This window comes from Thalassophryne amazonica, chromosome 1 (genome assembly GCF_902500255.1).
Source record: "Thalassophryne amazonica chromosome 1, fThaAma1.1, whole genome shotgun sequence".
In the NCBI taxonomy this organism is placed as follows: domain Eukaryota; kingdom Metazoa; phylum Chordata; class Actinopteri; order Batrachoidiformes; family Batrachoididae; genus Thalassophryne; species Thalassophryne amazonica.
In genome coordinates this window covers 174,882,811-174,907,258 of record NC_047103.1, presented here as the reverse complement: position 1 = coordinate 174,907,258, position 24,448 = coordinate 174,882,811, and the positions used below count along the sequence as shown (strand labels likewise).

Here is a 24,448-nt window from a genome sequence, read left to right as displayed (position 1 = left end):
GTATCAAATGCAGCACTGATAGTGCAGCAGATAACTGAAACAATCCTTCACATGGTAATAGAAGCAACACATTTAGTGCAAATACCCCTTAGACATTACTCTTTTGAAAAAAATGACTGGCCACTTGAATTTTCAATAGGTGGACAGGTAGGGGTTAACTGAAAAATTACACAGGGGCCAAATTTTAAAATGCTCCAATCATATTGAAAGCTACACCACAGTATGTGTCTGATCACAAAGATTCCAAAAAGGTACAGTTTGGACTATGTATGACTGAATGTTATGGGATAAAAACATTTTTTTCTTCTTTCCCCTTTTTTTTGCAACTTCCTGGGCTTTTGCTCTTTAATTGTATGACACTGCAGAAATGTTTATTTTGAAAAACTGTTTTACCTCTACTGGACTGTTTTGGGAAAGGCATACTCATACTTCTAGATTTATGTTTGTTACTGTTCTTGCTATACAAAATTTAAAAGGTGTATACTAATATTTTCTTGATGTTTATGCTTGTTTATCCGATATGTATACATAATAAAATATATGAAACAGAAGAATGGTGACAAAGGTCAATTTCAGTTTGTACAGGCGTCAAAAGTAAAAGTTGCTTCAATTTTGGTAAAAGCGGTGCAAATTATTGGTTGAACTGATAGGATTGATAAATGGAATAGTTTTGACTGTGCTGAATGCTTGGTTTGCAAAGTAAATGTCAATGTCACCATACATTGGATTTGATGGCATGTGACATATGTTACCCTGTAATGTGACAATTGAGCATGACACATGGTGCAAACTATTCCTATTTCAAATCCTATTAACTCAACCAATAATTTGCATAACATTTTACAAAAATTGTAGCAACTTTAACTTTTGACCCCTGTAGAAACTGGCATTGTTATTTGTCACCATTCTCACTGTTTTTACTCCATAACTCCATAACATTCGGTCATAGATAGCCCCAACTATACCTTTTTAGAATATGGCCGCCATATTGGATTTTCAAGTGGCCTGCACTTTTTTCTCAGACTGATTTATGTAGAACATTCATGCCAGATCTGATGCTTGTATCACCATGTGAACAAAAAGTCATACTTATCTGCTCCACTATGAGATTTAACAGCAGAAGAATCATAGTGGTGTTTGAATCCATTGTAAGCAGAAGATCATTCATCACTTTAGTGAGAGCCGTCTCTGTGGAATGATATTTTCTAAAAGCAGACTGCAGTGGCTCAAAGAGATTATTCTCAGTAAGATAGTCTACGAGCTGCCGTGACACCACTTTTCCTAGAATTTTAGAGCAAAATGATAGATTTGATATCGGCCGATAGTTTGTCAATACACTAGGGTCAAGATTAGGTTTCTTAAGTAATGGTTTAATCACTGCAGATTTGAAACATTTAGGAACAGATCCAGAAGTTAAAGACTAGATTAATAATTTCCAGCACAGTCGGCCCAAGAGTGGGCCACAGGTCCTTAAACAGTTTTGTTGGTATAGGATCAAATAAACAGGTTGTGCTTTTTGTTGACGTTACGAGTTTTGTCAGCATGCCTAGAGAGATACTATCAAATTCGGTAAATCTAGGTAATACCTCAGTAGTGGCGCCCACCTCAATATCAGGGTGTAGTGGCTGGATTAAGGCATGCTGGGATATATTTAACCTGATGTCTTCTATTTTCTTATCAAAGTAATCCAGGAAATCTTGTGCTGTAAAAGGAGAGCGAACTACAGGTGGTTGTCCTTAAATAAGTGTTGCCACCGTGTCGAACAAGAACTTTGAGTTATGCTTGTTTTTGTTGATCACGTCAGAGTAATAGGTCCACTTTGTAGCCAATAATGCATGCTTATAGTCTAAGATAGCATCACGCCACACAAGGTGGAATACTTCTAATTTTGAACTACGCCATTTCCGTTCTAGACCTCTTGCTTTATGCTTGAGGTCACGCAGATAATCATTGAACCAAGGTGACTGTGTTTTGGGGGAGCACGGTTTTAACACAGGTGGTGCAATCATGTTGAGTGTAGTTTTGAGCACCGAGTTTAAACTATCCACAAGTCTGTCTACTGACTGGGTATTTGCCAAAAGTGAAGCTAAGACATCAGGCAGTCTAGCTTCGAGTTCAGTCTTAGTTGAGGAGTTGATGCTTCGCCGTAGTGATAAATAAGGTTGTTGTTCCACTAAACATGGCAGCAAAACTGTAAACTTAATAAGTGAGCGATCAGAAACCACTGATGTAAGAGGCACGATGTCAATATATGTGACTACAATACCCCGTGCGAGAACCAAATCCAGGGTATTTCCACTAATGTGCGTCGAGTCCTGAATGCATTGCTGAAATCTTAATGCATCTACAATTTCCATAAATGATTTGCAGAGGGGATCAGAAGCTTATTTATATGAACATTAAAGTCACCAATGATCCGGATGTTATCTGCACTAGTTGACAAATTCATCTAAGAATTCAGAGTATGGGCCAGGAGGCCTATATACAGTGACAAAGTAATACGGCTGATTTTTATTTTTCTGACCTTGGCAATGCGTAATATCCTGAGCAGAGCAGAGAATCAGATGCTCAAATGAGTTATATTTTTGACCCCCAACAGGTAATAAGCTAAACCTAGATTTATAAATGAGCGCAACACTCCCGCCTTGCTTTGCATCACAAGTGACATGACTAAATGTATATGCTGGTGGGCAGGCCTTATTTAAGGGGAGGACAGCTGTAGGTTTAAGCCAGGTTTCAAAGCGATTATCAATAATTAGATCATTAATCAACAATGATTTTGAGGCTAGTGATCTTATGTTCATGAGACCCAGACTAAGGACCTCAGTGGGGTTGACAGTTGGACTGTTTGGGTTTAGGGGTCGTTCCAAAGTAGTATATAAAATGCCTAGAAGTAGGTTTAGGTTTGAGACATTCCACGAGTTGTAGGTAGCAGACACGAAATCTTTAATATTGCTGGAACAACCATTGGGCCATCCTCAATTTCAACATCATCCAATGTAGTAATGGGTATTAAGTTTGCAAAGCATATCCCTCTATGATTTTTATGGACACATCTACAGAAACAGGCCACAGTCTCAACTTGTTAAATTTTCCTCCCTGGCAGATAAACTGTCACCATAGTGGATTTTCTGCACTAATTTCCCTGCTAAGCTAATGATTCTACAGCCACATTTGTCATAAGCCTTGCAGGGTCTCTAATCACCTGCACCGTAGCCTGCTGTAATTTCCTCATGTTACCCTCCCTGTTGAGCTGTATCTATGTTCGCAGACAAGATGGCGACGCCTTCCCCTGCAGGGTGGATGCCATCCGGCATCAGCAAGCCACAGAGGCCCCAGAACGAAGCCAGTTATCAATAAAGCTAAAGCCTTGCTGTCTGCAAAATTGCGCCAACCACCTATTTAACGATGTCAGCCTGCTAAACACGTCATCGGTACCCCGGGAGGGGAGGGGACCAGAGAGTATTAATTGATGCTGACACATCTTTCTGGCAAGGTCACAATTCCTCTCTATGTCCATTTTTGTGACCTCTGAGTGCTTCATCCTGACATCAATGGTGCCGACATGAATAACTATGCGACTATATCTCATGTCATGTTCCTTAGTCTGTCTTCCCTTCTGCAGCGTCAGCACCCTAAGATGGGGTGTAATGTCGGGAGCTCTGGCCCCAGGAATACATTTAACATCAGCCGGCGGTAACCTGACTTTGGGGTGATAGAATCCCCTATCACTAAAGTCCTGCATTTCAGCCTGGAGACAGGAGTGAAAGTCACTCGTGGGTTCAAGAGAATTCACATCAGGCAAATCCAAGTTTAAAGAATTTATCAATGTCGAATTCTTCTTTCAGTGTACAAATAAGCTTTAACTGAGCAATAGTTAAGCATTTGTAATATCCTTGTGGTGATTAAATTTGTTTTATAACTTATTTGTATATGCTTGACATAGATTTTAATCGCAATCTCAAACAGTTCACCAACTCACTTTTATATGTCCATTTATAAATGGTTATCAATGCATTAGTAAACTTAAAAATACTATTATAAAGCCTTTACCAGCTGTTAGTCAAGTATTTGGTGTGAGCTTAACTAAAGTGATGCTTAAATTTTCCTTATAACTCATTTGTAGATGCTATTTATATGTGATACGTAGAGTCACCACCAGTTGACCAATTCATGTTTATACGAGGTCTATTAGAAAAGTATCCAACCTTATTATTTTTTTCAAAACCATATGGATTTGAATCACATGTGATTACATCAGACATGCTTGAACCCTCATGGGCATGCAAGAGTTTTTTCACGCCTGTCGGTTACATCATTCGCCTGTGGGCAGTCTTTAAGTGAGGAGTCGCCCACCCTCTCGTCGTTTTTTCATTGTTTAGGAATGGCTCAGAGACTGCTGTTTTGTTTGATAAATTTTTTTTCAAAAACTGTAAGGCACAACTGAGTGGACACCATTCGATAAATTCAGCTGGTTTTCGGTAAAAATTTTAACGGCTGAGAGATTTCGGTCTGGTAGTGTCGCCATAAGGACAGCCCACGGCGCCTGACGGCGATCTGCGCTTCGAGGCGGCAGTGTCTCGCCGTTTCAAGTTGAAAACTTCCACATTTCAGGCTCTGTTGACCCAGGAAGTCGTCAGAGAACAGAGAACTTTCAGAAGAAGTCGGCATGAGGAGTTTATTCGGACATTCCATTGTTAATGGACATTTTGTAATGAAAGAACGTGCGGGCAGAGTCGCATGTCGGGCCGGACCCGACCGCGGGGGGTCGCGACAGGAAAAACACCTCCGTTGGAAACCTTAACGGACAAGTTGGAACATGCCCAAGCTGTTAAACAATTTCTCAGTTACTCACTTGTTGAAAGCCATCAAAAGCCGCCTGAATTTTACAAATGGTTTTCAACACGGAGGTGTTTTTCCTGTTGCGGCGCACACAGATTCGCCGAGTCGTCACGGAAACGACTCGGTGAATTTGTGCGCACGTCTTTCATTAACAAATGTCCTTAAACAGTGGAATGTCCGCATAAAGTCCTCATGCCGGCCTCTTCTGAATCTTCTCTGTTCTCTCACGACGTCCTGGGTGAATTAAGCCTTAAATTAGGATGTTTTCAGGTCGAAACAGGCCGACGACGGCGCCTGGAAGCGCTGCGCGACGTTCCGCTCCATGGGAAGTCCTTACAGTGACAGAAACACCCCCAAATCTCTCATCAGCCGTTAAACTTTTCACCGAAAACCAGCTTAATTTCTCAAATAGTGTCCACTCGGATATTCCTCACAGGTCCAGAAAAAATGTTGAGAAAGCAACGTGCGCCGTCTCGAGCAGCGTGTGAAACAAAGGAATTCAGCCGTGAGGGCGAGACCACATCTCACTCAAGGCCTGCCCACAGGGAAATGACATCACCGACGCGTGAAAAAACTCACGCATGCGCACGAGGGTTCAAGCATGATTGGTGTAATCGCACGTCATTCAAATCCATATAGTTAAAAAAAAAAAGGGTTGGTTTATTGTGTAATAGACCTCGTATACATCCATTCATAAATACTTATCAATGCATATTTTGTTTTGAGGAATGGGTACGGTGGTATTAGATGAGTGCAGGCTCATTCGTCGCAAAATGTTAGTGATGTTTGGTTAGGAGGTGGTGTTGATTTGCGAGTAACTGCGCTGCCATTAGTTGCTAACCCATAGCTAAACGTGGGTTCAGAACTGGTCGCCATTAGCTGGTAAGCGATAACGACTAATTAGCTTTCTGGTATTAAAAAACTGAGTTTTACATCCTATGATATAAATTCACATCGATCAAGTGGATAACCTCTCGGACAGAAACAAAGTGTCCGCTTGATGATTTTCAACCGTAAATACGTTAAGCAGTTAGGTTTGGTACGATAACGGTTAGCAAATGCAGCTTTAGCCTAGCTTTCGCTAACACTTACGCGCGTAGCCGTTTAACCATCGTTTTCGGTGAAGTGTCTGCTGGAAGTGTGCGTGAGAACGCCAGTGATTAAGCAACATTAGTCCATACGGCGCGAAAACGGTTCTAACCAGTTCTTCATTTTAATCTTTCTCTTCGGATGTTCATCGTCAGTGAGAACAAAAACAGGAAGTGTCGTAGAACGTCTTCCTCACCATTTTAATTTGTTGAACATTTGTGTGAGCTGCTGCCATCTGTCGGCAATATAGCATCGTTATTTGGTTTGAAAAATAGTTTTATATTCCTAGAAACAATTGGGTGCTTAAAATTAAGAAATTTAATGAATAAAGCATAAAGTAAATAAATGATTGGGTGCTAAGAATTAAAATTAAGAAATCGAATAAAATAAAAATAAGGATGAATAAATAATAATAAATAAAATAATAATAATAAAAATAAAAAAGATGGCACTGGGAAAAAGCTCAGTATCAGGAGCTCCTTAATAATTGGAGGTACAGTATTTGAGAGAGCTAAATGGAAAAGAGCAAAGAATTAGAGAGCACAGAGCAGGTAGCAGCTAAAAGAATAGAAGAGAAATGTGATGAAAAAATAATAGGTGCAGAGAGAAGTCGTTATTGTGGGATTCTTAAATGGTTTATAGAGAATTAAAAATCATTTATAAATGTTTTATAAAGACATCACATATTTTGTTATTAATTATTAAGCCATCTATTTGTTCTTATTAATGAGTAGCTAATAAAAGAGTGCTTAATAATTTGTGAGGAAAACATGTAAAGACAACAAAAATATGATTTGTAAAATATTTTGAACACTAATGAATAGTGTCTGATTTTACATTTGTAAATGAATTATTAATGATCAGCGTTTCTTGAATGGTTTATAGAGAATAAAAAAATCATTTATAAATGTTTTATAAACGTTACATATTTTGTTAATAATTATTAAGCCATCTATTCTTACAATGCTTTGTAAATGTTTTACAAGTAGTTATTTAAGCATTTACTTACACTTTATAAATGCTTTACTAATGCTTTATAGCGTGCAGTTAATATAAAGTGTTACCGAAAAATTTATTCATCATTTCCCAAGGCTGTGTAGGTAATGTAGGTGCATCTAAAAATTTGAAAAATTGTGGAAAAAGTTAAATTTTTGTCAATTATTTCAGGAAGAGTTTTTTTTTAAAAGGTTATATATGTTATAGCATTACATATAAACTAAAATCCTTTAAGCATTTTAATTTTACATCCTCCAGTTCAAAAAACAGAAAATACATATCTCAAAACTCAATATTTTATAAGATCAATAAAAAGATTTATAATACAGAAATCTTGAACTTGTGAAAACCGTGTTCATTTATGCATTCCATACTCAATTGGGGCTCTTTTTGAATGAATTCCTGCATCGTGCGGTGTGGCATGGTGATCAGTGTGTGGAGCAGCTGGGGTGTTCTGGAAGTCCAGGATGCTTTGATAGTGGTCTTCAGCTCGTCTGAATTGTTGGGACTGATGTCTCATCTTCATCTCAGTAATACCCTATAGAGAATGTATGAGGTATTGTCTACTGTGGCAGTGTGTACAGAACCAGAGTGACAGATTCCTGGTATTTACACTGCATAAATAGTTTCTTAAATTGAAATAGTCTGATACTGTGTCAACATTCTCCTGAATTCCTGCAAGATTTCCTCTGTTGTTGTTCCAGGAATTGATCAACATTTGACAAAAAATTTGGCATTTCCTGTTTGGGCCTCTCTGTACCATGAATGAGTTTGTACCAGCGCCTTTGGCACCATCCCTTTGCCTTTGGCGCCGTCCCTTTGTTCATATCCATCCATCTTCTACCGCTTAGTCCAATTAAGGGTCGCGGGGGGCTGGAGCCTATCCCAGCAGTCATAGAGCGTGAGGCAGGGTACACCCAGGACAGGACGCCAGTCTGTCACAGGGCCACAAACAAACACAGACACACCCACACACACACCTATGGACAATTTTAAAGATTCCAATCCACCTAACCCGCATGTCTTTGGATGTGGGAGGAAACCAGAGCACCCAGAGGAAACCCACGCAAACACGGGGAGAACATACAAACTCCACACAGAAAGGCCACGGGAATTGAACCCACGACCTTCTCGCTGTGAGGCAACAGTGCTAACCACTAATCCACCATGCTGCCTTTGTTCATATCATTATTATTATTATCATCAGTATTATTATTATTTTATTATTACTTCTATTTTGTCATTTGTGTTTTAAATGGACCACAATGGAAGTGTTTTCACTTTCTTGTCATCCATGTGTTTACAATTATATTATTTACTTACATTGAACTTACTAAATAAAATCACACACGCACGCTTTTAATATATAGATGATTTGCCACCCCCTGCTGAAATGGTGTGTGAGTCCAGAATGTAATTATCACATTGGTCACGTGTTGTTAGCTAATATCCGTAGTTTTTCCAAAAAATATTAGCCCTCAAAACTTTGTGTTGACACCGTTCATCCCTGACCAAAAATACATAAGCATACCAAGCAGCAAATGTCAGATGCCCCTAGTTTGCCTGTGATAAGTTTCTGCATTCTTCTGCAAGCAGGTGCTTTTATTTTTTCACACCCACAGAGGCGGTGGTGGAAGACATCAAACGTAGTACACTTCTCACTCATGGTAACGGTAACATGACACTTAACTGAATAAACCAGTTGAACTACAAAGACATAATAAATCAATAGCACTAACAACACTGTTAAACTAACATAAACCACAATAACATATCAAACCTCAAACTCCCATGCTGCATTGCAGCACAATGTTCATTGTTCACTGGTTAGCTAATATCTCTAATTTCTCCAAACATATTACTCCTATCAACTTTTTGTTTTTGCAGCGTTCATTCTTGACTCAAATTACATAAGTATACCAAATGGCAGATGTCAGTGCTCCCTAGTTTCTCCATGAGCTAAGCCATACCCATGCACGCACGCACACAGAGGCCACTTGGATATTATAATATAGATAATATAATGACAACGAGCAAACAGATTTCTGACGTCCGCCAATCCGGATCCAGGTCAGTTTTTACGGTCGTGGAGCGGGTTGCGTGTTACACCCAAATGCAGGAGCAGTAAGGCAGACACAGGACATATAACCCAGAGTTTATTGAAAAAACAAGGGACTGTGCAGTGGAAGAACAACACCAGGAGGACTTTGACTAGACAGGGAAACAGGACCGGAACCAGGGACTGACAGGACTGTAACACACTGAGCCTGGAAAATCTCGAGAGCGAAAAATCGCAACATGTAACGCACTGAGCCTGGGAAATCTCGAGAGAGAAAAAAACGCGACGTAACGCACTGAGCCTGGGAAATCTCAAGAGGAAAAACGCGACATGTAACGCGCTGAGCCTGGGAAATCTCGAGAGAAAAAACGCGACATGTAACGCGCTGAGCCTGGGAAATCGCGAGAGAGGAAAAAAAACGCGACATGTAACGCACTGAGCCTGGGAAATCGCGAGAGAGGAAAAAAAACACGACATGTAACGCACTGAGCCTGGGAAATCGCGAGAGAGGAAAAAAAATGTGACATGTAACGCACTGAGCCTGGGAAATCGCGAGAGGAAAAAACAGATACTTTCGTGGACATGGGAGCCCACAGCGTAAGAATTACGACGAGCGCAGAGGCTTCAGTCCAGGAAAACACAGCAGGAAAAGTTAATGAGCTTGGAGGCTCACGGCAGGAAAACAGATAAGTGACATTGGCTCCAAAACGGGATGTCAAACAAAGAAGACTACAACTAAACATAAGGTCAGGTTACCGGCTGGGTGAGATGGCATGGCACAGCTGGGAACTCGTGGCAACCCGGTTCCAACCTGGAGGAACACGGAGGTTCGTCAGGCGGACTGCAGCAGATGTCAGCAGTAGTGTAGCAGTGTAGCAGTCATAGCAAAAGTTTCTGGCCCCGAACCCATGACAGGTTCGGGGTTAAAATTGGGACTGTGATGAGATGCAGTGAACGTCAGCTGTGAGCCAGGAGCAGAGCCCTGACGTAGCACACAGCGGATGCATCCAGCAGTCCAGCTCAGCTTCACCTGAAAGAAAACACAAAGAGACAGAAACCAGCAGACCAGGGGCCAACCACAACATCACCTGCAAAATTCAGTGGAGTCTTCCATGCCCCAGTATGTATCTGTGGTACAAATTTGGTGAGAACCCTTGAAGTAGTTTTGACGTAATCCTTCAAAGCCTATATAAAGTGAAACTTGATCCAGATCCCCTAACAAAACAAACTTTATGGAGACTTCCGTGGCCTAATATGTATCTGTAGTGAAAATTTCTTCAAAACCCATGCAGTAGTTTTGATGTAATCTTGCTGACAAACAGACAGACACATAAATAAACAGATGATTTTATGACATCCTTGGTGGACATAATAAAATTTTTTGAGGTGTAACTGTCCATGGAATCCTGCATCACAGTCTGCATTATGCATTAGCTCATATGTAGCAGCAATCTTCCATTCCAGCTTATTAATTAATCAAAAACCCAGACAGAGCTTTAATTCATTTGAAAGCTTGACTCTTAAGTCTTGTCCATCCAAATTGGAAGTCCCAAAAACCAGTTTTATTTGTTATTATCTATCGTCCACCTGGTCGTTACTGTGAGTTTCTCTGTGAATTTTCAGACCTTTTGTCTGACTTAGTGCTTAGCTCAGATAAGATAATTATAGTGGGAGATTTTAACATCCACACAGATGCTGAGAATGACAGCCTCAACACTGCATTTAATCTATTATTAGACTCTATTGGCTTTGCTCAAAAAGTAAATGAGTCCACCCACCACTTTAATCATATCTTAGATCTTGTTCTGACTTATGGTATGGAAATAGAAGACTTAACAGTATTCCCTGAAAACTCCCTTCTGTCTGATCATTTCTTAATAACATTTACATTTACTCTGATGGACTACCCAGCAGTGGGGAATAAGTTTCATTACACTAGAAGTCTTTCAGAAAGCGCTGTAACTAGGTTTAAGGATATGATTCCTTCTTTATGTTCTCTAATGCCATATACCAACACAGTGCAGAGTAGCTACCTAAACTCTGTAAGTGAGATAGAGTATCTCGTCAATAGTTTTACATCCTCATTGAAGACAACTTTGGATGCTGTAGCTCCTCTAAAAAAGAGAGCTTTAAATCAGAAGTGCCTGACTCCGTGGTATAACTCACAAACTCGTAGATTAAAGCAGATAACCCGTAAGTTGGAGAGGAAATGGCGTCTCACTAATTTAGAAGATCTTCACTTAGCCTGGAAAAAAGAGTCTGTTGCTCTATAAAAAAGCCCTCCGTAAAGCTAGGACATCTTTCTACTCATCACTAATTGAAGAAAATAAGAACAACCCCAGGTTTCTTTTCAGCACTGTAGCCAGGCTGACAAAGAGTCAGAGCTCTATTGAGCTGAGTATTCCATTAACTTTAACTAGTAATGACTTCATGACTTTCTTTGCTAACAAAATTTTAACTATTAGAGAAAAAATTACTCATAACCATCCCAAAGACGTATCGTTATCTTTGGCTGCTTTCAGTGATGCCGGTATTTGGTTAGACTCTTTCTCTCCGATTGTTCTGTCTGAGTTATTTTCATTAGTTACTTCATCCAAACCATCAACATGTTTATTAGACCCCATTCCTACCAGGCTGCTCAAGGAAGCCCTACCATTATTTAATGCTTCGGTCTTAAATATGATCAATCTATCTTTGTTAGTTGGCTATGTACCACAGGCTTTTAAGGTGGCAGTAATTAAACCATTACTTAAAAAGCCATCACTTGACCCAGCTATCTTAGCTAATTATAGGCCAATCTCCAACCTTCCTTTTCTCTCAAAAATTCTTGAAAGGGTAGTTGTAAAACAGCTAACTGATCATCTGCAGAGGAATGGTCTATTTGAAGAGTTTCAGTCAGGTTTTAGAATTCATCACAGTACAGAAACAGCATTAGTGAAGGTTACAAATGATCTTCTTATGGCCTCGGACAGTGGACTCATCTCTGTGCTTGTTCTGTTAGACCTCAGTGCTGCTTTTGATACTGTTGACCATAAAATGTTATTACAGAGATTAGAGCATGCCATAGGTATTAAAGGCACTGCGCTGCGGTGGTTTGAATCATATTTGTCTAATAGATTACAATTTGTTCATGTAAATGGGGAATCTTCTTCACAGACTAAAGTTAATTATGGAGTTCCACAAGGTTCTGTGCTAGGACCAATTTTATTCACTTTATACATGCTTCCCTTAGGCAGTATTATTAGAAAGCATTGCTTAAATTTTCATTGTTACGCAGATGATACCCAGCTTTATCTATCCATGAAGCCAGAGGACACACACCAATTAGCTAAACTGCAGGATTGTCTTACAGACATAAAGACATGGATGACCTCTAATTTCCTGCTTTTAAACTCAGATAAAACTGACGTTATTGTACTTGGCCCCACAAATCTTAGAAACATGGTGTCTAACCAGATCCTTACTCTGGATGGCATTACCCTGACCTCTAGTAATACTGTGAGAAATCTTGGAGTCATTTTTGATCAGGATATGTCATTCAAAGTGCATATTAAACAAATATGTAGGACTGCTTTTTTGCATTTACGCAATATCTCTAAAATCAGAAAGGTCTTGTCTCAGAGTGATGCTGAAAAACTAATTCATGCATTTATTTCCTCTAGGCTGGACTATTGTAATTCATTATTATCAGGTTGTCCTAAAAGTTCCCTAAAAAGCCTTCAGTTAATTCAAAATGCTGCAGCTAGAGTACTGACGGGGACTAGAAGGAGAGAGCATATCTCACCCATATTGGCCTCTCTTCATTGGCTTCCTGTTAATTCTAGAATAGAATTTAAAATTCTTCTTACTTATAAGGTTTTGAATAATCAGGTCCCATCTTATCTTAGGGACCTCATAGTACCATATCACCCCAATAGAGCGCTTCGCTCTCAGACTGCAGGCTTACTTGTAGTTCCTAGGGTTTGTAAGAGTAGAATGGGAGGCAGAGCCTTCAGCTTTCAGGCTCCTCTCCTGTGGAACCAGCTCCCAATTCAGATCAGGGAGACAGACACCCTCTCTACTTTTAAGATTAGGCTTAAAACTTTCCTTTTTGCTAAAGCTTATAGTTAGGGCTGGATCAGGTGACCCTGAACCATCCCTTAGTTATGCTGCTATAGACGTAGACTGCTGGGGGGTTCCCATGATGCACTGTTTCTTTCTCTTTTTGCTCTGTATGCACCACTCTGCATTTAATCATTAGTGATCGATCTCTGCTCCCCTCCACAGCATGTCTTTTTCCTGGTTCTCTCCCTCAGCCCCAACCAGTCCCAGCAGAAGACTGCCCCTCCCTGAGCCTGGTTCTGCTGGAGGTTTCTTCCTGTTAAAAGGGAGTTTTCCCTTCCCACTGTAGCCAAGTGCTTGCTCACAGGGGGTCGTTTTGACCGTTGGGGTTTTACATAATTATTGTATGGCCTTGCCTTACAATATAAAGCGCCTTGGGGCAACTGTTTGTTGTGATTTGGCGCTATATAAAAAAATTGATTGATTGATATGTAAACACATTAAAATTGTGCATACACACACACACACACACACACACATATATATATATATATATATATATATATATATATATCATGCATGTACCCTGTAAGTTGCAGTGAGTCCATGGATGGATCGATAAACACGTCACTCCCACTGTATTTATTTGTCTCCTCTTGTTTAATGCTGTAACTCAAAAACAATAAATGCTGTCATTTTGTACGTCTCCAAATATGGACATATTATGTGGGAAAAACCAATAAGATATTGGTTAGTAAATGGGAAATTCAAGTTTGTTTTGCAAGTAGGTCTTGCATCAAGTGAAGTTCAAGTACCTTCTGGTTGTTCATGAGTGAGGGGACAATGGAGCGTGAGATTGGCCGGAGAATCGGCACAGCATTCACTTTACCGTACTGTTGTGATGAAAAGGGAGCTGAGCCAAAAGACGAAGCTCTCGATCTACTAGTCAGTCTTCATTCCTACTCTCACCTATGGTCATGAGGGTTGGGTCATGACCAAAAGAACTAGATCGTGGGTACAAGCGGCTGAAATGGGCATCCTCAGGGGCTGGCTGGTGTCTCCGTTAGAGATGGGGTGAGAAGCTCGGTCATCTGTGGGGAGCTCGGAGTAGAGCCGCTGCTCCTTCGCGTTGAAAGGAACCAGCTGAGGTGGTTTGGGCATCTGGTAAGAATGCCCACTGGGTGCTTCCCGAGGGAGGTGTTCCAGGCACGTTCATCTGGAAGGAGACCCCGGGGAAGACCCAGGACTAGGTGGAGAGATTATATCTCCACACTGGCCTGGGAACGCCTCGGGATCCCCCAGTCAGAGGTGGTTCATTTGGCCCAGGAAAGGGAAGTCAACTGGTTCAAAATGCTGCTGCCAGACTTTTGACACGAAGCAGTTTGACCATATTACGCACATTTTGGCATCCCTTCACTGGCTTCCTGTCTCTGCAAGATTGGATTTTAAGGTTTTGTGACTAGTCTATAAAATTGTTCACGGACTGGCACCTCCCTACCTGGCTGACCTGGTTACGCCCTACGTACCAGCTTGGGCTGTGCGTTCTCAGGGTGCAGGACTTTTCTGTGTCCCTAGGGTGAATAAAAAGTCCGCTGGTCACAGAGCTTTTTCTTATCGTGCCCCTGCTCTGTGGAATGATCTCCCGGTGCACATAAGGCAGTCGGATACTGTGGAGACGTTTAAATCAAGACTTAAGATCCATTTGTTTTCCCTGTTTTATCACTAGTATATTACGTTATGTGTTTTTTATTCTTTGTACTTTTTATGGTTTTTTTCATGTTTGTAATCTTTGAACTCAGTTTGTTCTGTTTTTCCGTGTTGTATTGTGTGAAGCACCTTGAGGTGATCTTATCGTGAGCTGGTGCTATATAAATTAATACATTTGTTTTAATTTGAAGTCTGGGGTCTGCTGCTGGAGCTGTTACTCCCATGACCCGATCCTGGATAAGTGATTGAAAAGGAGTGAGTGAGTGAGTTTGTTTTGCCTGTGTATAGACCATGTGTGTGTCTGCCATCTGCTGGAGATGTGTGGATTTGCTGCAGGAGAAAAATCTTAAGCAGCAGTGACCTTGGTGGACACCAAAGCTTGGCTTTAGAAATAAAAGAAACTGCATTCAGTGCAGTGCCAAATCGCAACATGAGTCAACACAAGGTGCAGCATGCGTGCGAAACCTCACCCAGCCAATGAGCCAATACATTTTGACAGTGCAAAAAGGTGTTTTAGAAAGAAACCTGAAGTTGAGCAGACTGAGAGGGCTGATTAATTTCTCGTTGTTACATATGGAAGAACACTTAGAGCGTTTATCATAGAGCCTTGTCTGTTAGATCTCCAACAAATCCAGTCTAGATTTCTTTCATATTATATTCTAAATGGTGAGATCATCAAGAACACACTACTTGATGAATTTAAATTGCAGGCCCACAAGTCATTGGATTGTTTTCATAATTTTAGGAAATTATCCATTGAATTTCAGTTTAATGGCACCACTGAATCTTTAAGATATGCCTTATTTCACAGTCAATTTGTAAAACCATGCTGTGCTGAGTTCACTCTTGTCAGTCTACTTACTCTGTTGTTTTAATTGTTTGAGTTTTTACTGCACCTTTTTATTGTTGCATATCACTCTTGTTTGTATGGATGTTATTTTCCCCAATTGTGGGGGTTTTAATAAAGAAATGGAAAAAAATGAAAAATTCATGTGGGCTCTCATCAGGCCTACAGGGAGCACCATCCTGCTGGGCTGTCCTGACTCAGGACAGACAGACTAAAGTGTTGCTGGCAAATGGATCAGACATCTTCATTGTGGACAATACGTCTTGTACGGCTGTGGTGAGATGAACACACAGTTGAAATAACAGTTGTTTAAAACAGATGTGATGAATGACACGTGTGTGTGTGTGTGTGTTGTCAGTGTCCACCAGGACTCAGTCCTCAGGACGGAAACATTGTCCATATGTGTGTGTCCTTCAGTTATAAGTACCTGGCTCTGTTTACTGACACGGGGCACCTGTGGACAGGCTCCTCCCTCCTACAGGTAACCAACTTCTGACCTGAAGTGATGTATGCCTGGAACTTGGTGGATGTGTGGATGACTGACACATGATTGTGTGTCTGCAGGATAAACTAAGTGAAGTGGACACGAAGGTGAGGACACCACCCAAACAGATGGTCTGGTGAGTGTTTCTTTCTTTTACCCGTACTGCTGGTTACCTGTACGTGTGTCTGTTTTGAAAGTTGGAGTGGTGGAATTATGTACGAGTTCTGGATCACCCATAGTTCTCAGAGTTCGTAGAGACACTGGCTGGACTCCAGTTACTTGAATACATTGTGGATATCTTAACTGATCTTGAATTTTCACATGATGATGTGATCTTTGCAGAGTCACTGAAAGTCCTCTTTTTCACTCAAATGATTGTATTTTGCCTCATAAAGGTCCAAGTCTATTTGCCCTATTGAGATATCCCATAATCACTTGTTCACAGATAGGCGCTACAGTCAAGACATCATAGTGAAACCACATGACAATTACAAATTAATAATAAACCAAAATGTACATTTTTATGTCGTTCATAACATTTATGAGAGACCACTGCGAGAGACCCTGAAAACTTACTAAAATATTCTATGTCTGCTACGCTTAATCAGCAAGGGAACTTTATAAATGCAAACTTATATATATATATATATATATATAATACGAGGGTTGTCAATAAAGTAACGGTCCTTTTTATTTTTTTCAAAAACTATATGGATTTCATTCATATGTTTTTACGTCAGACATGCTTGAACCCTCGTGCACATGCGTGAGTTTTTCCACGCCTGTCGGTGACGTCATTCGCCTGTGAGCACTCCTTGTGGGAGGAGTCGTCCAGCCCCTCGTCGGAATTCCTTTGTATGAGAAGTTGCTGAGAGACTGGCGCGTTGTTTGATCAAAATTTTTTCTAAACCTGTGAGACACATCGAAGTGGACACGGTTCGAAAAATTAAGCTGGTTTTCAGTGAAAATTTTAACGGCTGATGAGAGATTTTGAGGTGATTCTGTCGCTTTAAGGACTTCCCACGGTGCGAGACGTCGCTCAGCGCGCTCAGCCGCCGTCGTCAGCCTGTTCAAGCTGAAAACCTCCACATTTCAGGCTCTATTGATCCAGGACGTCGTGAGAGAACAGAGAAGTTTCAGAAGAAGTCGGTTTCAGCATTTTATCCAGATATTCCACTGTTAAAGGAGATTTTTTAAATGAAAGACGTGCGGACGGGTCCGCGCGTCGGCTCGCAGCCAACGCGACGCTCCGCCACATGAAAAACACCTCTGTTGAAAGCCTTAAGGACAAGTTGGAACATGTCCTGCTGTTAAACAATTTCTCATATACTCACTCCACTGAAAGCCATCAAAAGCCGCCTGGATTTTACAAATGGTTATCAACACGGAGGTGTTTTTCCTGTGCTGCTGCACCGCGTCGGCTGCGTCCCAACGCGCGGATCCGTCCGCACGTCTTTCATTAAAAAAATCTCCTTTAACAGTGGAATATCCGGATAAAATGCTGAAACCGACTTCTTCTGAAACTTCTCTGTTCTCTCACGACGTCCTGGATCAGTAGAGCCTGAAATGTGGAGGTTTTCAGCTTGAACAGGCTGACGACGGCGGCTGAGAGCGCTGAGCGACGTCTCGCACTGTGAGAAGTCCTTAAAGCGACAGAATCACCTCAAAATCTCTCATCAGCCGTTAAAATTTTCACTGAAAACCAGCTTAATTTTTCGAACCGTGTCCACTTCGATGTGTCTCACAGGTTTAGAAAAAATTTTGATCAAACAACGCGCCAGTCTCTCAGCAACTTCTCAGACAAAGGAATTCCGACGAGGGGCTGGACGACTCCTCCCACAAGGAGTGCTCACAGGCGAATGACGTCACCGACAGGCGTGGAAAAACTCACGCATGCGCACGAGGGTTCAAGCATGTCTGATGTAAAAACATATGAATGAAATCCATATATATTTTGAAAAAATAAAAAGGACCGTTGCTTTATTGACAGACCTCGTATACACACACAAAACCCCAGTTCCAATGAAGTTGGGACGTTATGTAAATAAAAACAGAATCCAATGATTTTCAAATCCTCTTCAACCTATAGTCAATTGAATACACCACAAAGACAAGATATTTAATGTTCAAACTGATAAACTTTATTGTTTTTGTGCAAATATTTGCTCATTTTGAAATGGATGCCTGCAACATGTTTCAAAAAAGCTGGGACAGTGGTATGTTTACCACTGTGTTACATAACCTTTCCTTCTGACAACACTCAATAAGTGTTTGGGAACTGAGGACACTAATTATTGAAGTTTTGTAGGTGGAATTCTTTCCCATTCTTGCTTGATGTACGACTTCAGTTGTTCAACAGTCCGGGGTCTCTGTTGTCGTATTTTGTGCTTCATAATGCGCCACACATTTTCAGTGGGTGACAGGTCTGGACTGCAGGCAGGCCAGTCTAGTACCTGCACTCTTTTACTACGAAGCCACGCTGTTGTAACACGTGCAGAATGTGGCTTGGCATTGTCTTGCTGAAATAAGCAGGGACGTCCCTGAAAAAGACGTTGCTTGGATGGCAGCATGTGTTGCTCCAAAACCTGGATGGACCTTTCAGCATTGATGGTGCCATCACAGATGTGTAAGTTGTCCATGCCATGGGCACTAACACACCCCCATACCATCACAGATGTGTAAGGTGTCCATGCCATGGGCACTAACACACCCCCATACCATCACAGATGTGTAAGGTGTCCATGCCATGGGCACTAACACACCCCCATACCATCACAGATGTGTAAGGTGTCCATGCCATGGGCACTAACACACCCCCATACCATCACAGATGTGTAAGGTGTCCATGCCATGGGCACTAACACACCCCCATACCATCACAGATGTGTAAGGTGTCTATGCCATGGGCACTAACACACCCCCATACCATCACAGATGCTGGCTTTTGAACTTGACGGGTAAGAATCTGGATGGTCTTTTTCCTATTTTGTCCAGAGGACACGACGTCCACGATTTACAAAAACAATTTGAAATGTGGACTCATCAGACCACAGCACACTTTTCACTTTTCAACTCCTGTCCATTTTCTTGTAAGTTTTTGTTGTTTTGGACTGTGTGTGCTGCATAAATTCAGTCATTCACTTTTTTTTTTTTTCTCAGCATCCATGCAGTTTGGGAACATTCCCTGGTTTTGGTGAATGTCACTGCTTTCACAACCAAACGGCTACCCCCCCCCCCCCCCCCCCCCCCAACAACAACAAAAATCAAAATCCTTTAAGGAACATTTGGGAACAGTGCTTCAGGGAATAAAGTTCTCTGTTGCTACGACAGATTTCTGTCAATTGAGCGACCATAAGGAGATATATGATGGGGCTCAACACTAACGCTCGCACGCTTAACACTGATGAGTGAACGGTGCTGTCGGACCCGGGCTTCACGCCCCTCACTTGCGTGACCTATCTGGTGAAAAATCAGTGTATTTCAGTGATGTTCCTGCAGCAGCAGAAGTGTTTTTCTGATTGACTGTTTTAGGATGAATAAACCTGATTCTTTAATCGTGCACGCTCCTCTTCACTCCTCTCTGTGTGGTGTTGAGTGAACACACACACACACACAGCGCTCTCTCTCTCTCTCAGCTGCACTCAAATTTCAATGCAAAGTTGAACAAAGAGTAAAAAAGTGTGAAAGGCACAGTAGTGATTAAAAGAATAAACTCTCCAGTGTCTGTAACTGCATGTTGCGTGTGTTGGTGTGGTTTAAACCGCCTGCTGCTGCTCAGAGATGAGGGGTGAGAGGAGGAGGGGTTTTGGGGGGGGGGGGGGTTTGGATCATGTTATGTTCATCTAACATTAATATTTATTGAACCTTTTATAGGACATGTTGCAGGTTTTTTTAACGTCCCAGTTAGCAAGACAAAATAAAAGTACTCATGATTGTACGTCTCTCTGCATACATGCTAATAATTAGTGAACGCTGATGTATTTTATTCCTCTCACTCTGAGTGTTAGGTGCATTTACGGAAAATATCTCACTCAGCAATTCTCTGCATATTTTGGAGTGTGATGTGCTGGGCGAGTCTGACATGTTCAGGATTTTTTCCCCTTTTGTGTTTTTCTCAGTGGAGCTGCCAAGCTTTTTTTTTTTTTTTTTTTTTTTTTTTTTAGTTTGTGAATTTGGATCTGGAATGTGTGTGTGTGCTCAGCATGCTGCTCCTCTCAGCTGTTTTACTGCCACTGTGAATGTGGTGACTGTCTTCACAATGTTTTGTTTTTTTCCCCTGGCAGCAGATGTTTTTTTTTTTTTTTAATTTTATTACAACACTTATAATTATTCGTGCACAGAGGTGAGCCTCAAGCAGAGATTGTTCTTAACAGGCTGTGTTTATGGCTCGTGGCCGTGCAGGTGCACTAAACCTTCTCAGGGCTGCTGCTTTTACCGTGACTGCATCAACATGAACAATTTTCACTTAAAAACCAGTTGTCATAACACGACATCACAGTTATGTCAACTTTGTAATTGGGCAGTGCAGTCTTGTTTGAGGGCGGGCGCTAAAGGGATAAAATGACGCATATAACATAATGTCACTACTTCCGGGGACATAAACATGGCATTTTCTCTGAGAGTTTGGGCAAATTACACATTACAAACAAAGTGAAAATGCAAAGAAAAAGTGACAATGCTGTGAAAAGTGGGCATGTGTTGTTGTTTGTTTATGACCCGGAGCTCAAACATGTCGAGGCGGTTGTGCAGGTGAGAGGACGCAGCTACTCTGGTTAGCTGTGTAGGCTAACACTTACCGACACGACCTCTCACATTTGCCTCGTCTTTCCTTCTCCACTGGGAACTGAAAAAAACTGCACTTGTCACGACTGCTTCAGTGATTGCAGCCGAAAACAAAACAATACACCATTTTTCCGTGTGAAGTTATGCTGTGTATATATTGCACAATGAGAGCGCAGGTCCCCATAAGTGGTCAAATCCCACGATATCACTCAGGGTTCAAACAAAACTACGCTGCTCTGTTATCTGTGCCTCAGTTCTTAATGTTAGCAGCTACATTCCATTCAAGTGCACGCTGGGATGCTTCTAATAGTCACGTCACCACTGTCGGAAACATGAGTACTCACGAGGGCTTTGTTTTTGGAAGTGTCTGTAGCTGTTTGTTATGAATGCTATATACTTTGAAACCAGTCACGGAAGTGCACAAAGTAATCCCAGTGGATCATCAGATGGTCAATAACAGCCTAAATTTTAATTATGATTTCAGTGCAACATGTCCTTTAAGCATTATTTATGACCTATGAATGGCATGACATGAAATGTAACAAAATATGACATTTGCATCATATTTAACTTAAATTGTCGTATGTTGTGGCTCTTGCTGCAGCGTTTTCTGATGGTTTGAGTGTTAGGACACCAGCAGATTGAAGAATAGTGAGATTTCAGCCTTGTCCACATGGTAGAGACATGATCACATTACGCTGACTGATGACATCATCAAAAACAAGTTTAAATGGTCATGCTGGAGGAAAACAACAAGCTCGGAGATTAGTTCTTGTACTCCGTTAGGAAGCTGAATGGTTCTGGTGTCGTGACTGCTTGAAGCGCACTTCAAGTGGAAAACGGCTTCTCAGGATTCAAACAACTTTATTGATCCCTAAAACGGCATTTCATTAAAAGGGCAATTCATTAAAAGGGCAATTCATTTCTCTTAATAAAGTTTCCCAGAACTCCGTGCAGTCATCACAACAACTTCCAGCGATGTTTCTCACCACAAAGAAGCCTATCTACGATTTGTTCTTTATAAAAATTGATAAATTGATTTAAACACCTCCAGTGTTTAAAATCTTTGTAGCACCTTAAGCTCAAGGTTCTACAGCACTGCTGCTAAATTTAATGGTGTGTTCTGTTCTGTTCTGCTGGCCAGCTGTGACGTCCTGATCAGCCAAGTGAAATTACCTTTTCCACAAAGTGACAGTGATAATCCTGTATTGGTTGTTATAAGGACCATTAGACTTTCTTTTACACAGTTGTATAATAAAACTGTTGAGGCTGGTGGTCAGAAGAAGTGATCATAAATCTATAGTCTCTCCTCTTCTTGTGTAGGTGCCGCAGACCCAGGAGCCAGCAGCCGTCTGTGGCAATAATGTGGGATAGACTCCTCCTTGTGGCTGGAATCAGTAATGACACCATTCAGTATCCTTTACAAATGAGGATCTCCAATTACAATTTTTTTTAAATCGAGTCTCATCTTTTGGCCCAGCTTTTTTGTCAGTATGACAGTTTGATGTGATGTGAGGCCAGAGAATCGGTGCAGCAGGGGCGGTTTTGCATTCGCTTGACCGTACTGTTGTGACGAAAATGGAGCTGAGCCAAAAGCCAAAGCTCTCGATCTACTTTTCAGTCTTTGTTCCTATTCTCACCTATGGTCATGAGTGTTGGGTCATGACCGAAAGAACCAGATCGCAGGGACAAGCAGCCGAAATGGGCTTCCTCAGGAGGGTGGCTGGTGTCTCCCTTAGAGATGGGGCGAGAAGCTCGGTCATCTGTGGGGAGCTCGGAGTAGAGCTGCTGCTCCTTCGCGTTGAAAGGAACCAGCTGAGGTGGTTTGGGCATCTGGTAAGAATGCCCACTGGGTGCTTCCCGAGGGAGGTGTTCCAGGCACGTCCATCTGGAAGGAGACCCCGGGGAAGACCCAGGACTAGGTGGAGAGATTATATCTCCTCACTGGCCTGGGAACGTCTCGGGATCCCCAGTCAGAGGTGGTCAATGTGGCTCGAGAAAGGGAAGTCTGGGGTCTCCTGCTGGAGCTGTTGCCCCCACGACCCGATCGCAGATAAGCGGTTGAAGATGAGTGAGTGAATGAATGTGAACACAGCTCCTACTTTGGTGGTACAGAGACCGGATTGTGTATTGCTGTGATTATGGTAAACCATACCCCTGCCACACCCCACAGGACACCTCTGCTTGGTCCTTATGACTGGACTCCATATGTTTGTTTAATTGCAAAGGTCTGAAATGTTATATTTCTTTGCTGTGCTTTATTTGGTTATTGGTAGGATGACCAGGGTAGATGGTCACCCTACTAGGTTTGGTGCTGTATGAATCGGAACTCGATAATGACATAATTTACGTATCGAAAATACCAATCCAACCCGCGACATTTTTCGATCCTGGAGAAGAGCCACTGAATCCTCTCAACTTCTGTTGTTTGCTCTCTGCTTGTTTACTGCCGAGCGGGAGGAGGAGGGGGGAGGTTTTTGAAGCTGGCCTTTTTGAGAGAGCTCTCTTCCACAGTGTTCTCGCTGCTGTTTGCGGCAAATCTCTGCCCGGCTGTCCTGTTCAAATTGTCTGTTTGTCGAGCACGGATTTTCCGAAAAATTAACTGAATTATTGCTGAAAATGCATGCTAAAATGTTAGCCACTTCACTGTCCCGAGGCTGTGAAAGCCAGCTCAGCATGCAGCCGAGGAAGAGCTGAACAGAGATTGTCTGCTGAAAGGGAAAAAAGGGAGAAAACGGCGAGAAAGAAGAAGCGAGAGAGAGGCAGAGGGAGAGAGAAAGCGGGAGAGAGGGAACAAACGAGAGACAGACAGGCAGAGATAGAGACAGAGGACTTATTTTTTATTCTAACACAGTAAACGTATGTCTCCCATATCAATAAAGCTCCACGGAAATTGAAAATTGAGGAGAGACAAACAGACAGAGTGCTGTCTTTTCTCTTTAAGTCTATAAAAATAAGGCTGTAAAAGTCTAGAAAAAAATAAAAGTACTTGATTCTTTCACCAAAACATCAAATATAGGCTTTCATCGTAGATGCACCTTCTGGCAAATTGTAGCTGCTTTTAGGTCTCCTTTTTAAGAAAATCCTCATATAATAATCAACAGTAATGATAATAATAATATTAAACGGAGCTCTGGTATCGGATTGTAAAAGTATCGGTATCGGCAGATATCCAAACTCGAGTATCAGGATCTGATCGGAAGTGAAAAAATGTCGATCAATTGTGGATGTATCCCTACATGTAATGTGGTTATGGGCGGAGCCTTTTGTCTGCACTCTGCCTTCATTTCATCCTTTATTGAATTCGGTTCACTTTATTCATTTTATATAGGGGCAAATCACAACAGAGTCAAGGCTCTTCACACAAAACAATTCATAAAACAAAATAAAATGAATTAAAAGATTTTAAAAAAGCACAGTTAAAAAGTGAAAAGCATAGTAACATAATACGCCAGCATGCTAGCCATACGAAAGGGAAAATAAGTGCGTCTTAAGTTTGGACTTAAAACTCTCCGCGAAATCTTACTGCTTTATTGACACAGGGAGATCATTCCACAAAACAGGGGCACGATAAGAGAAAGCTCTGTGACCCGCAGACTTC

The 24,448-nt window shown here is 41.5% G+C and overlaps 1 protein-coding gene across 1 annotated transcript in view; it reads left to right on the top strand.

The window, feature by feature from the left end:
* vps16 (vacuolar protein sorting 16 homolog) overlaps positions 1 to 24,448 on the top strand; it is a 238,271-nt gene that overhangs the window by 52,112 nt on the left and 161,711 nt on the right. Inside the window, exons 6-9 of the mRNA XM_034179871.1 lie at positions 15,742 to 15,857; positions 15,940 to 16,062; positions 16,146 to 16,201; positions 22,171 to 22,260. Of these exons, the coding sequence (XP_034035762.1) occupies positions 15,742 to 15,857; positions 15,940 to 16,062; positions 16,146 to 16,201; positions 22,171 to 22,260 (385 nt within the window). The remainder of the gene's footprint in view (positions 1 to 15,741; positions 15,858 to 15,939; positions 16,063 to 16,145; positions 16,202 to 22,170; positions 22,261 to 24,448) is intronic.